Raw genomic sequence first — 14,396 nt, 5'->3', positions numbered from 1 at the left:
TGTGACGTCACCTAGGGCTTGCTGGTTAAGGTGCCATTTTAGGGAATGATCTTTTGTGTCTAGACGACATAACACTGCTGTTGCATCAGGTTACATAGAGCCCACTATCTGCGTTCCGTCGTCTTTCATCACATTGTTCATCATATTTTTTGTCTGAACCACCAAATGATCACTTTTTAGAGCATCATCACTTCATTCAGTTATTTTCCATTTTCTGTCTTTTTAGCAGATTAAGACACAAAAATCACAGAACACATTTTTAGAGCTTGTGTGAGTGTGTATGAGGGGGTGAGGGAAAGAGAAAAAATGACTATACGGTAAGCTAAACAAGACACTTTTGACGCATCTTTTCAACATCTAAGTTAATTGTGTTTTGGAAAAGCCTACCCAGCCTGGAAGGGTGCAGGATGATTTTTAATAGGGATAAAAGTTCTGGTTGGACTTTTTGAAGGGCTCAGAAAAGGGTCTTTCTCATTATTGGGAAGTTATTTTCTCTTGTATGCTGGTATGTCCAGCAGTGCTAGCTGTTGTGGTGCTGTCTGTCACCTGCTAAGAGCCAGAGAGAAGCCAGAGTCCTGTTTCTTGTCTAAGGACGTATGTAGATGTACACTGTGAAAGTACTTGAGCTTTCATGGCAGCTTCTAAAGGAAAATCAGAGTTCAATGCTTGAATCTCAGCACACAAATGTGATCTAAGCAGTTCTTTTCATAATACTGGTTACTTTGGGTAACTTTTGGTGAATAAAAGTATAAATGGTTCAGTGGAATAGTGAGTAATCTTTCCGTTCTCAAAACTGAGAACTGAGGGGGCTTACCATTGTTTTCTGCCTTGCCTTGTTTTTTCAAGATCTTTTTCCAAAGAGACCTACTGTAAACCTAGAAAATTGTAGGTGTCAAAAACATAAACCAAAATGACAAAAATTAATTATATGTTAAACATTTATCAGCTTAGCTTAAGATTGTATTTGGGTAAGCACCAAATGCAGTATCTGTACTTACAATTACTGCTTCCAAAAGTCATACTGGGCTACGAACACTTTCTGATATGAAAGTGTATGTCTGTTACATTCTTTTGAAACATTATATACCCTGCACCATTCACAGCTTTCCAGAATGTTCTACTCCATCTAGCCCAGCACAGCCTTGATTAAACAAATCCTTATCCTTCAGTTCCCCAGTGTCTCACACCTCCCCCACTGCCCCCCCACCACAGCCCTCTCCGCCAACATCCCCTACAGACACACACCCCCGTTACCGGTCCAGAGTGAAAGAGATGGTAATGCTAGTGACCTTTTTTATTTCCTCAGAGTTGTTGTCTATGCCGGCAGTAAAGCGATTTTCTGTGTCGTTTGCAAAGCATCCGACTAATGGTACGTCTGCTTCTTTCAAGTATATTTCCACTTCTCCATATCCCTTGTCTTGCATGTCTTTCAAAAACACACTCTTACTATTATTATTTTTGTTTTCCTTTTTTACTGAGCTGCCTTCTTCACATCTTTCTAACCAGACTTATTTGTTCTTTGCCCGTCTCGCTTGGACACTCACCCTCTTCCCATTTTTACATACTGTCTGTAAACTCCTGCGTAAATTTGTCACTCTCACCCAATGACTCGATGTTTCTTGATAGATGTATGTGTATATATACCCATGTGTGTGTATATACATCTTATAATCTATATAATTTCAGGATGTTTTGAATCTAAACCATCACCTGAAAAGCACCACTTATTAACCCTTCCCCTGTTATTGATGACTTTTGCTAGTTTTTCCACATACAGAATACTGTTTGCTGAGAACACAGACTCTGAAGATGCAGCAGATTGTAAGGGAGTGCCTCTAGATGCTAGTTTACTTCATAAAATAATAAGAGAAAGATCTGTCTTTAAGTGAGTGATTTGCCAGTTTAGCCAGAGGATTTGTGTGGCCTGCTAAGCTAGCAGAAGCATTTTGCCTCGGCACATTCTGAAGGCCCGATCCTTAGAACTTGTTATTGCTAATGGGGAAAGGGTTAAACTGTGATTTGTGTTCATTATCTGTCTTTATCATCGTTGAGTTAATTGATTGATTCATTTGAATGAATACAAATGATCTGTTTGTGTTTGTTTAAGTGCTTGTGAAATGTGAGGGCCTTAGCAGTTTTTGAAGACCTCATTTCTCATGCCTGAATCCCTCCCCTTAGCAAGACTGTAAGAGGTTGCATGCTGAATTTTGTCAAAAGGCACTGCACCAAGGCCAATAAACTCCTCTTCACTTGTGACCAAAATAGTAGCTAACTCTGGAGCCCTGAAAACAATGGGCATACTTTGATGTGAACTGCAAGGAAAAAGCCTTTTGAAACTTGTTAGCTTCAGACACAAGCAGCCATACTGGATGTTTTCTGTATGTTTTATTTTAAGCTTTTCTATGCCAGGTACTTTTTCCTGCTGACTCAGTGGTTATCAAAAAGACATATCAAAGAGAATTCCTTATTGTCTCCGTTTTGTCTTCAGAGGATTCATTTGCAATTCACAGGCTGATGAATTGTTTCTATTTGCCAGTAACCAGTATGCAACACGTGTGTAAGGATATACTGTATACTGTAGCCTTTTTTCCAAGATGAAAGTTTTGTTTCCATGTGAATCTAAAAAGGAAGGTTCCTTGACCAGCATGTGCTCAGTTAACTGTTAGCGGAGTGTATAAATTAAGAAACATACAGTAATGATTTCTTTAATCTACTGTGCTGTGAAACATTGTCAGCCCTCTTACTGTACATCATACATGTGTGTGTTGTATGCAGTCTTTTTGTGACATTCAAGTTTAATGCACTATGAAACCACACAACTAAATAATGCATAACAAAACACTGATTTTTATGTTTAAAAATTCCTTAGATGTTAAAAATAATTAAGCTCTATTTGCACAGGATACAATACATTTTACAACGTGATAAGCAACAAAGTAAATGGAACCTGCTTTCATCAGTTCCTTTCTTGCTGGATAGAAGACAGCAAGAAAAAAAGGAACAAGAAAGAACAATGCTGAAAAGGTTAGTTAGGGAGCTGAGCAATTGGATAACATTATGGAAGCAAAAGAGCTGTGGAGTTAGTTCAAAGGAACTAACATATGCCTCATTTATGAACACAAATTAAAAAAGCATATTCTTAATGTAGTTATTAATTTTGATAAAGTGAATTATTTTACCAGGATATCTGATGTGAAACACACAAATTATTGACCTTTAGCTCCTGAAGACTGCTTGCTAAGAGAAATCCTATAAAGTTGCTACCTCAAACTTTTTTGCACTACTGTCGTATGTGTGCTTGTTTCTGCTGAAATGATTTAGACATAAGTTTAATATAATTGGATTTTGATCTTGCAATTTTACCAAGGGTGAAAAAACGTTTCCACTCTTAACTCGCATTTCTACTTCTTCTGTACTATCATTTGCTATTTATAGATATTGGGGTTTTTGCATTTCTATTTAATGTGATAACATTCATGTTTAAAGTTATTGTCTCTTAAAGTGTTGAGAGTAAAAAGGCTTGAATGTTCTGACTTGAGTTGTGTGGCTGCAACTTTTTTTCAGGATCCTGAGCTTTGTGACAAAATAAAAATACACCACCAGAACAAAGTGACTTGACAGTATCTGCATCTATTTTTTTCCCTGGCTTAGTCTACATCAGCTTTCGGAACAGGGGTTGTGTTCATAACCTTACAGAAGGCTGTTGATTAGAGCAACAGTGCAAACAGTGGGTGCTTAATGAATGTAATTCTTGTTTGTAGTGTGGATTTTCACTTAATTTGATCAGCATGATCTAATCCTGACGGCTAGGAATATATCACATTGCCACCTCAGCTCACAATGCAGAATATATCATAGTACTATTCACCTTGTATATTCAGCTATGCATTCTGCAGACTTTATCTCTGTATCTCTCCAACCTAATCCATCTGCCGGTTAACAGTAATTCCAAAATAAGATCACCTCATTTGTTTTTCTGTATCTCTTTGTGATGCACTCTCATAATAATTCAACTAATTAACCAGCATTCCTTTTTAACAGATAGCCCGTCTTTACATAAGGGCAGATATACAGTAATTATCGGAGTCCAGGGTGAATGCAGTGAAGGCCTAAGGATTGTTCTTTTTTATGGACTGCAGGTCAACTACTGAAGAATTTGTACCTCATACTCAAGATTTACACAACTCTAGTTGTGTTTTCTACAACTCACAACTGTCTTTGCATACTGTACCTCTGGACCCCTGTATACCTTTGTTATAGTGGCACTTGTAGCAACATGTTGCTAGCATGAATTTCTGTTGTTTTTTATTTACATGACATTTCGGTATTGATCAGCTTTTCCGGTATTTCAAGTCAGATACAGGTGAAAAATGCAAAAGAGGTACTTTGATGTTTAATTTGATAATATTTAAATTAGGTTTCAACATTAGGAAATGGTGAAGATTTTTACAACTGTAAAAAAGAATATATAGTATATATATCCATGCATATTATTGTGACAATAGTACTCTGGTTTCCTACAGCTAATGCACAGATAACAGAATTGCATGCTCTTTTGCATAACCTCATTTCCATTAAACATGTGATTGCTGAGGAGCCAAAGTGACTCTGTAAACCTCAGTGAATTTCATGTTAGCAATGCTAGAGTTACATTACTTATTGCTGGCCCTTGACAATTAAATTATTTTAATAGAGCTGTTGATTTAAAAACATAAATGGAAAATAATTTGATAAGCTATTAGATTTTTTGGATTGTAACAAACACGACAGGCTATGCTTTGTACATCTTTGACTAAGTCTACAGTGGCTTTCTTGGACCTGTAGAGACCTTGGATTCAGATTCCTGAATAGGTGCAATAACTTAAACATGACTTAGAGAAATGGGAGATTGGATCCACTTTGTCCATCATACTCCAATGGTAGGGTTCGTTATGCATGTGCTTAGAAATACGTGCTAACCTCTGAAGCTTGCTAATGCACATTACAGCAAGTAAATGTAGATAATAAGCTGTTTTAAAAGCATTTTGTCTCATAAAAGAGACTAGATATCTCATATCTAATTGTCTTAAAAAATAGTATAGCAGCATCAATAGAGTCTGATTTAACCAGTCTGTTTTTTTCCCCCATTTAGTGGTATTACACCCATACCGATGTCTTTTGGTATAATGTGATTCAGAGAAGAGCACGAAAATAAATAAAATTTGAACCAAACTTAAAAGATTAATTTTCATGTTTGTGCACCTCTCACATCCACTTAATAGAGGGAGTATGTTGTAGCTGGATTGGAAAGTGGGATTGGTTTTTTATTGTATACGGTAGCGGTTAGCAGTGAGGCCTAGGTGAAAAGTGTTTCTACTGTATCTTGAAATACTGTAGCTGGGTTTGGATGGTACAGAGAGCAAGTGGCGGACATTTCTTTGTCTGTATTCCAACTGGGCTTAACCCCAGTGACATGGTACAGTATGTGGCTATTGCATTAGAGTAACAGAAATGCATTTTTAGCCAGATTAAGTGGGCTTTTGAAATGCCTGAGCATGTAACCTGTAACTAAAGTTTACCGGACTAGCATTTAGGTCAAGCACGCAATCTTGGAATGTGTCCTCAAACCTTAGTATGCCATACAAAAACTTATTTGTTTTTGATCTGGTTTGTGTCCAGGTTCTGTAGCACATAGTGCTCTAAATAAAGGTGTGAAGGATTCATTTTGGGCTGATATTCAGCACTCTCAATACAGGGAGCTTGATTTGTTGTAGTTCTTTTCCGAAGGTACAGTAGCTCTAGGATGTAATTAGTTTTTTCCACAAATGGTCAATCAAAACAATTTGACTAAATAGGGTAAACATGGTCTTCGGAATGCCCAGTTGTTCTATCCGTCTATGACAGCACGTCTGTGATGAAACTTTGCAGCAGTAAATGAAGGACATTCTGGTCACCAGCACACGCAGCGTTCGTCCCCTTGGCCTTGAAAAGGGCGAGTGTAAGAATAGCCGAGAGCTGTACCTCAGGTAGGATATTGCTGGCTCCTCCTCCTCTGCTCTGCTCTGTCCTTCCTCGCTCTACCTCTTCTTCCTCAGAGCCCCTGGAGGAGCACCATGTGGCCCAGCTGTTGCGGCGGTTTTCCACAGACCAGGCTATGGGGCGCCCGCTCTCTCTGGACGCGGCGCTGGCCCACCACCTCCACCAGTGCTCCTACCACCTGCGCCTCTTCCGCAACTGGTTAATCTCCGGCCAGGACACCATAGAGTGCCTCTACGGTCAGCCCTGCAGACCCCCCCCTGCCCTGCTCCGTTGTGCCTGCGGCGGGGGCTGCTGCCACAGTTGGCTCGGCTTTGTGTAGCGTTGCACTCCTTCTGCATGTGTGCCTGTGATTTGAGGAAAGCTCTTTAGTGTGTGCTTTTCTGACCGTTTGTATATTTAAATTGTATTTCAATCTGTTTATGTTATTCATCTCTCATCCAAGTTCTAGCAGCCCATGGCTCTCTCCTTGCCTCTCTCTCCACAGTGGGGCTGTGCTCTTTCTGCCATGTTTGATCCTAGCCGATTATATTGACTTATTTGTCTCTTGAGAATGCTGGACTGTGTGAAACAGCGGCTGCACGCCAGCAATCCGGTATTCACACTCTTTGAATAGTGATGCAGCTGCTGGGCTACAAAACTAAATAAAATCCCCGTCTTCTGGCTGAGCTTTGCTCTATGGGCTTTTGTTTGGATAACTCTTGGCATTTACGGTAATGCCGTTTCACTACGTAAAAAGACAGGTTTTAGTGCTCTCTTTCTGTGTTCAGGGTTTATTGAAAGTTTCAGACCGGGGCATATTGGGCTTCAGAAGTTACTGGCTGTGGTGCAGAGCTTCTTAAGCTTACAAGGAGTCTTGTGTTATAATGCAGTTGCTGTGTGGGTGAAACAATATACTATATAAGTGGACCCAGTGGGTCGAGTGTAATATTCAGTACAGCAGACTTGGACTATGCCTGTTAAGGTACACCAAGCAGAGTGCTGATGTTGATCATGACTGTTTGGGGTTTTCCAGTGTTCCACGCTGTTTCTGCTTCGTGGAATCATTGCATGTGCTGTGTGACATAAGCATCAGCATAGTCTCACAGGGAAACATCACTACTGTGCTATGAAATACTGCTGCATATTGTGTGTCGGCTAAATGCCTTCCTATCAGGGAGATGCCAAGATTTGCACTTCCAGCACATCTTTGTGACGGACGTTCCCTGCCTCCCATTGAAGTAGCAGGGATCAGACAGTATCTCTGAGGAATGGGTACAGCATGAAAAAGTGGCTAAATGTGAACTGAATACTAGCCTGGAGTAAGTTTCTTTTTAGAAAGTAAAAATATAATTTTCAGTTTCCGTTGTCAGGTACATTCTGTAGTGACATTGGGGGACTAAGGAAAAAATAGTTTTTATCCCCAGCTGGTAGGTTGCAGTGGGAAAATGTCTTAAGGGGAAATGTTCACTATTAGATTAAGTGTCCCTCTCAACATCTGCTTAATAGAATTATTCCTGTCCTGTTCGAGCTCCAGAAGCTAGTGCAAGTCGATCACCTCATATTCTCTAGTGTGAGGATAAGATGTGCCAATCATTTATAGTCACCAGTGCTGTATTTAGAGTCTCTGTCCTGCTTTTGAAATACACAGAATCATGAGCTAAAGAACTGTTCTGCCTCCTGAAGGCCTGTTGCCTTCTATTGTAAGGGTACGCTGTGGTTATTTTCCGTCTGCAGGAAAATGCAAGCAACACTGTATTCAGCATGAAATTAGGGATTAGGCTGAATCAGAGGCTTGTTTAGATGCTGCACGAGGTACTTGAAGTTGCTTCATGGTTTTTCAGCTGTAATTGTTTTCTTTACTCATGCTAATATTATTGCATTTACCTATGCTGTCGTTACGTCATAGTGACATCAAGTAAATAGAATTCTTAAAGGGTTCCCAATTTGTGTGAAAAGGCTGAAGCTTTTGACTTTTTCACTTTTGAGAAGCAGACTTCATATTGTATCACAGTACATTAGGACTTGTTCTGGTACAGTATTGTCTTGATTTACAACCTGACGGGGATGTCTTTTGCAGATGATGATGATGATGATAATTTGCAGGATGTACAGTAATTGCTCGCAACAAATTACCGTAGATACTAGTCTGTCTGGCTGACTCCAAGTTAGTACTAACTTTTACCGAATTGTCATTTCCACCATTTACCCAACATATCTCCTGACTGCAGTCTGCAATAACTATTGTACACACCAGTTGCTGGCAGAGCATATGTTTATAGAAAGAAAAAAATACTTGTTTCATTGGGGCACAGGGTGCCCATGATTAGCATTTGTCATGTTTTAACAGGAGTTTGATTAAGAAAAAAGTATTGTTAAGATCGAAGAACACTGGCATAATTGGAATCCAAACAGCATTGAGGTGACTTCTTGGGTCGTCTCTTATGCTTGCTTAGTATGGTGGTGTGATGTTCTATACATTGACATATATCTATATTAAAGTGCCTCAGCCTTGGCACAAGACTGCAGTATGTGCATTTGTATGGATCACGTCTCCTGGAAATTGAGCCTGTCATTCTGAATGGATTGGTGCTTTGATTGAAGGTTGTGTGACTCCAGTAGCTCACTTAGAAACTCATAATGAAAAAGCAGTAGGGTTGTGTGTGCAAACCTGCAGTGCTTGTGGGGAACCTCTGCAAATGCAAAGACTCAACTAGTAAAAGGTAAAGACCAGCTTGACTAAGCAGTGATCTCTGGTGTGTAATGGTGTTCCTGAGATGACGCTTGCTTGTGAGGTCTGAGTTCACTCTGAGACCTCTTTGCACAGACTGATGGATGGGTGGTGGGATTGTTGGTTTGTGTCTCCACTCTGCTGCAGGATTTGAAGGCTGCTCGATGGTGCCCTCTATCTACCCACTGGAGACACTGCACAACTCGCTCTCACTCAAGCAGGTCAACGAGTTCCTGACTGCCGTTTGTGAGAGTGGCAATGATTCCCACTCCAGAGCCACCAGAGGTATCATACCATAACTCTGACCCTAATCTTAACTCTTCCTCCCTAGCCCTTGTGTTATCTTATTCATATTTTCTTGTTACCGGAAAGACAGATTCAGAAAATTAGTGACATTGTATAATTCTGAAGCAGCAGAAATAATTCTCCCAGCAATCGGAAAGGATTAACACCTATAATTGATCACATGTAGTAATCAAGTCAACATTGCTTTTTATTGGTACAATGGTATGAAAAATAAATTAACTAAACTTTTTTTTTCCTCTTCAAACAGCTGCTAGTCTCATCCATATTGGTTTAATGCTCATGGTACTGCTGTAGTGAACAACGGGTTCTAATTTCTTTCATCTGTCCTTGTGATTCGTTAATAACAACAGCTGTGCTGTTGCCCTTGCCTGTGCAGCTCTCTCAGCCATGTTTGACTCCCAAAACCAGCCTGCAGTGGATGCCTTCATTCCTCAGAGAGTGCTGTCCTCCTCCGTGTCTGTCCTGTCCCTGAGACACCGCTCTGACCGCCCACCCTGGTGTGAGTATTCCACTGAAGTAATACTTCCGAGCCCTAAACTCCGGTGTCCTCATCTGTCTTCTTTGCTACAGCAGAGAACCTACAGAACCCAGAGCAATTCTGCATTGCCACTAAGTCAGTGTGCCTCAGGGTTAGATCCATTGAGTGGCTTTTTTTGCACTTGCTTTAAAAGTCCTAAAGATCAGAAGGCCTGAGGGCACTGCTTGGGTTTAAACACTAAGCAAAAACACAGGATGGTTAATGGTAAACCTGTTGCCAAACCTCACATTGTTTTGCACCACATTATGTTACTGCTTACTATTTGACGAGCTCCTAAGGCAGGGAACAATTTATCAGGACTAAATCAGGGCTCCCTCATTGACAGTCTGCACTGGCCTGTGGAGCATCTGCTGCTATTTCTGACTGCAGGACTCTCATTGTCTGCTCTTTTCTGTCGGCTTTCTCTCCCTTCATCATGTACTGTGCTGATGATTAATTTAGTCAGGGCAAAGCCTCTGAAGTACTGTTAAATTTCCAAAATACTGTATTTAATTTTAAATTTCAGCAACCAGGTCATTCTATTTTGCTTGCTTACTCCTATTTTATTATACATTTTGATTTAACTTAAATGGAGAGTGGATCATAAATTCCTTATAAAACTAAAAGAAGGGAAGGGAGTCTCAAACTAATCACTGTCCAGGTTTCCTAGAACTGAATGGTAAAAAACACTTTTGTTTCTGCCTGTGCAGACAGCAGTGGTCCTTCCAGTACAGTGTCCAGTGCTGGCCCTTCCTCGCCCACGACAGCAGACATGTCTCCACGCTTCAGCTTCAGTGACAAAACCCCTCTCACGCCCCAGAGCAGTGAGGAGGCACACTCCAGTCAGCAGGGGAGCAGCCAGCCCTCCTCTACTGCCAATCTTCCCAGCAGCTCACCCACTGACACCAGCACCGCCGGAGCAACCCAACCTAATAGCAAAACCCCCAGTCCTCAGCAGTCCTGCGACCAGCAGTTTAACAGTACAGATCAGCCTGTCAGCTGCACTCACCCGCCTCTTCTAGCCACTCCTAGCAGCCCAGAATCGCAAGAACCCTTGAGCAAACACGTTGAGCAAGACCTGCCCGTTTCCCAGTTGGCTGTGCTGAGCCTGGAGAGGGTGGAATTGGGAGGGACCCCTGGCTCTCTCCCTGTTCTGCTGGAGCTCGGAGAGAGCAGTTCTGAGACAGGATCCAATGCACAAACGCCCCTCACTCCTGAGGCTACAGAGGAATTCTTTGACACACAAGAGACAGTGGAAGTTTAGGAGATCATCCCCAGTAGCCTGGTCCATCCTGGGATGCCACTAGATCCATACAAGTATCACAGCATTAGTGACTCAGCAAGAGGAAGAGGCAATGTTGTTGTGATCCTTGGGCGTTGTTTTAATTCTTCCTACCATTAGATGTTCAAAAGGATGACATAACTTAGACAGGTGTTAAATAAGGTCCTGTATCCTCTAATGTTTTATGAATGCATTTGTGGTTGGGTCCTGTAATGATCTGGGTTATGATCATGTTTTCAATCACAATGCAAATTATTGTTTTGTGGCAGTCAAATTCGGTAGTCAGATGTCACCTTCATGTTTGCTGTGGAGCCAAACCTTTCTTCCAAACCTTGTAATCCATTACACAGAGTATATCTGAGTCAGAGTGATCACATGCATTGGCCCTTAATCTGTGGGAACTGAAAAATATCACTGTTGTTATTTGCAAGAATAGCAATTATTGATATCCGTAAACAGTTTAGTACAGTATATATACATATATTTTCAAAGTTTTCAAGGAAATAATTGCATTAAAATAAGTATTTGTTTCAGTGCAAACAACCAGGGATGAAGCAAAAAAATTGTAGCCCACACTTTTCTACAGCTTTTATACACTGAATCCAATGCTAAAGCTGGCTCAGTGTCCCGAAAAACGTACTCCTTTTGACAATATTTTAACTTTGCACTTTGTCGACAACACTCTGAAAAGTAAATCAGGAAGCTGAATGAAATTATGTCATTTCTGACACCAAACCATGGGTATAAAAATATAGATTTTTAAAAAATTTGGTATTTAACCATTTTGGTTATGGTACAAAACAATCACTGCATTCATTACACTCTGATCTTGAAAGAAGATTTGTTTGTCTAGTGCACATTAACGTCTTATATTAATTTTAAAAATGTATTTTTATAGCCTCAGATAAATAGAAAGATTTGTAATTTGTTATCTTCCTGCAGATTTAAAAGATCATTAGGCCTATTAATAATCTGAAAATCTGCTTGAGGTCACCATCAGTATTTGCCTGTCGTCTCTAAACTAGCCGCTGGAGTAAAGACATTGATTAAATTCGAGAGACAGAGGGAAAGTCGCTGAAGTACAGTTGCCGTTGTTTCCAACATTTCCAAAAAAAAATATATCAAAACTCTTAAGTGGATTCCTGTGGATCCGAACACTTGAATGTGCTTTATTGCCAAAGTTTTTAAGTATCACCTGCCACTGAAGTAAAAGGAAGACATTTTCACTGCAGAATACATCAGAAGAACATGGAGCAATGCTCAGTGGATCTCAGTTATCAATGAAATACAGTGGGTTTCTCCTTAAGACTGTTTTGATGCCATGTCTGTTTTTATTTCTATAGATATGACATCAAGTTTCTAAACCTGAAATTTCAAACGAGTTTAAATTCATTTGATATCAACATTTTTTTCCATGTTGCTATTTATTTGTAAAACCACACATGGAATTTCAAAACATTTTTAAACTGCTGTTTATAATTGGATTTATTGTTTATTTGCCTATGTTCAACAATTGCACTGAGTGAAGAATGAACTGATACTGTATTTTGTAATCAGAATGAATTAATTCTGATTTTTTGTGTAGTATTGATGCTGAAATATGTTGGAGAATCAGATGCATTATTTAATGTCGGTTAGAAAAATCCATGCTGCTCTGAAGCAAACACTGTAAATTGTCTCTGTGTTAATGAATCTGAAAAGAAATTAATAATATAAAAATTTGAGTGATAGTGATGCAATTGTGTGTTGTGTTCATTGGTAGTGCTGTGACAATGTTTGAGCATTGAATAGGTTTGTGCAGACTTTTGTCAGTGTCCTGTTTACAATCCATTTTTGGATATTTTAGCTAAATTTGTGTGTTAGCAATTTAGCTATAAATTCAGTGGTTTCTATGAGCATAATCTAACTCGGGTTGACATGTACCTGTACTTTGTACACTGTCTTTATAGTAAGCAGTGGTTATTGTGGAACTGATATAGTGAACTGTAGTCTTTAGTGTTACTTGCTGTCCTAGTCATCTGTCTCTTTGAAAAACAGAGCTTTTCAGTTGTCAAACAGATCTTCATTCCATTATCATCTGCTGTCAATAGCCATTCGCTTGTGGCTGTCACTGCTTGATACTTGCTTGGAGAGTTGTTTTCTGGTCCCCTAAACTCAAGTGAGCCACTTACTGTTGCTAACAAAGGAGTTCAGAAGGTATTTTAAGAAAAATAAATAACAGACCGGAACTTATTCTGCTATACAGTATCTAGGTCTGAATTGGTTTAAGTCTGCCCATATCTAAAAATGGGACAGAAATGGTTTTCTCTGGTTGCTGTTTCCTTCATCCGTAGCAAAGAAGTATATTGTCACCCCAGTGTTCTGAGAAGAGGATTGCGACCCATGTGTCATGTTTGCTGGAGCATTGTTCTTTGCTGCTCTTTATTAATTATCATGTTTTGTGAGACACCTGCACTAGAAATGGGGAAATGGGGGGAGGGGGGAAGGGGACATCTGGCTCTTGAATTCTTTTGACTGCTGGCTGCAAAAACTCATTTATCAGCTGAATAAACTGCTTATCATTTCCTCACTCCTGGCCATACAGATACACTCCCCCAGGATCCTTACATCTGTCCTTGAGTCTCTAAAGCTCTGTTCATTTTTTATATTTCCTATGCACCCTACCACTTTTCCAGGTCTTCAATTACAGTATAATCGCTACACCACACAGCTTTGGGTTTTCATAGAATGATGACTGTTCTTCTTCCCAGTGCCTCCTCTGCGATACTTTAACCTGGCCATTCCTTTCTGGTCTGTAGAACCACCCAGCTCCATGCTTTCAGCACTTGACATGTTGACACAGAGAATCTTACTGTATTAGTTGTAATTTAAAATCTTCACTGTAGCTGATTAATGTGTAAAAATATTGCCTTTAATGTGGGGAAGGGATTAAAGAAAAAGCTCTCAGTCTGTGAATTCAGTAATGAATGTTTGACAGTGATGTGGCAGATTAACATTAACTACAGTACATCAGGCTGCATAGAGCATAGTAGTTCAGGTGGGTAGCTGCGTCAGCATGCCTAGTCTGCAAAGAAACACGTAATAGGTTTATTCCACGCTGAAAAGAGAAGAGAGAAAACACCATGTTAATCACCATTTTCAGCATGGGATAAGCATAAAGGATAGATGCATTACTGTCGCTGACCCATTACAAAAATAAGGAATTGTCTGCACTAAATTCACATTGGTGATGTTTAGCACAAACATTTTCCTTACACAGAGATTTGTGATTTTTAATCTAGCAAAAATAAAATCTTTTAAAAACATTTTCTAAAAAACAAATACTACAAGTACTACAAGAACACTAGTTTATTAGTTTATTACTTGGTTGTTCGGTGCAAAAATGTATTTCTGTGTTTTAAAAACTGTTTTTTGAAAATTGTTTCTGATTTTTCCAAAAATAATCAAGTTCCATAAAGCAGACAAGAATTAGTTACAGTTCCTGAAAATGTGTTTTTAGAGTGCAAAGAGCCTGTTGGGTCTTTTTTTTTCTTGGGCTTGAAAGTATTGATTTTGCACCAAATCCC

General features: G+C 39.7%; 1 protein-coding gene across 1 annotated transcript in view; it reads left to right on the top strand.

Annotated features, from left to right (window-relative positions):
• The window catches only part of ppip5k1a (diphosphoinositol pentakisphosphate kinase 1a), a 41,704-nt gene extending 29,150 nt beyond the window's left edge, over positions 1-12,554 (top strand). Inside the window, exons 28-32 of the mRNA XM_088641230.1 lie at positions 1,307-1,369; positions 6,075-6,254; positions 8,873-9,010; positions 9,408-9,530; positions 10,259-12,554. Coding sequence (XP_088497356.1) covers positions 1,307-1,369; positions 6,075-6,254; positions 8,873-9,010; positions 9,408-9,530; positions 10,259-10,812 — 1,058 coding nt within the window. The 3' untranslated portion in view covers positions 10,813-12,554. The remainder of the gene's footprint in view (positions 1-1,306; positions 1,370-6,074; positions 6,255-8,872; positions 9,011-9,407; positions 9,531-10,258) is intronic.
• The last annotated feature ends 1,842 nt before the right edge of the window (positions 12,555-14,396 follow it).

The sequence above is a fragment of the Lepisosteus platostomus genome, chromosome 7 (genome assembly GCF_059453375.1).
Source record: "Lepisosteus platostomus isolate fLepPlt1 chromosome 7, fLepPlt1.hap1, whole genome shotgun sequence".
Lineage (NCBI taxonomy): Eukaryota > Metazoa > Chordata > Actinopteri > Semionotiformes > Lepisosteidae > Lepisosteus > Lepisosteus platostomus.
This window is presented reverse-complemented; position numbering and strand designations above follow the sequence as displayed.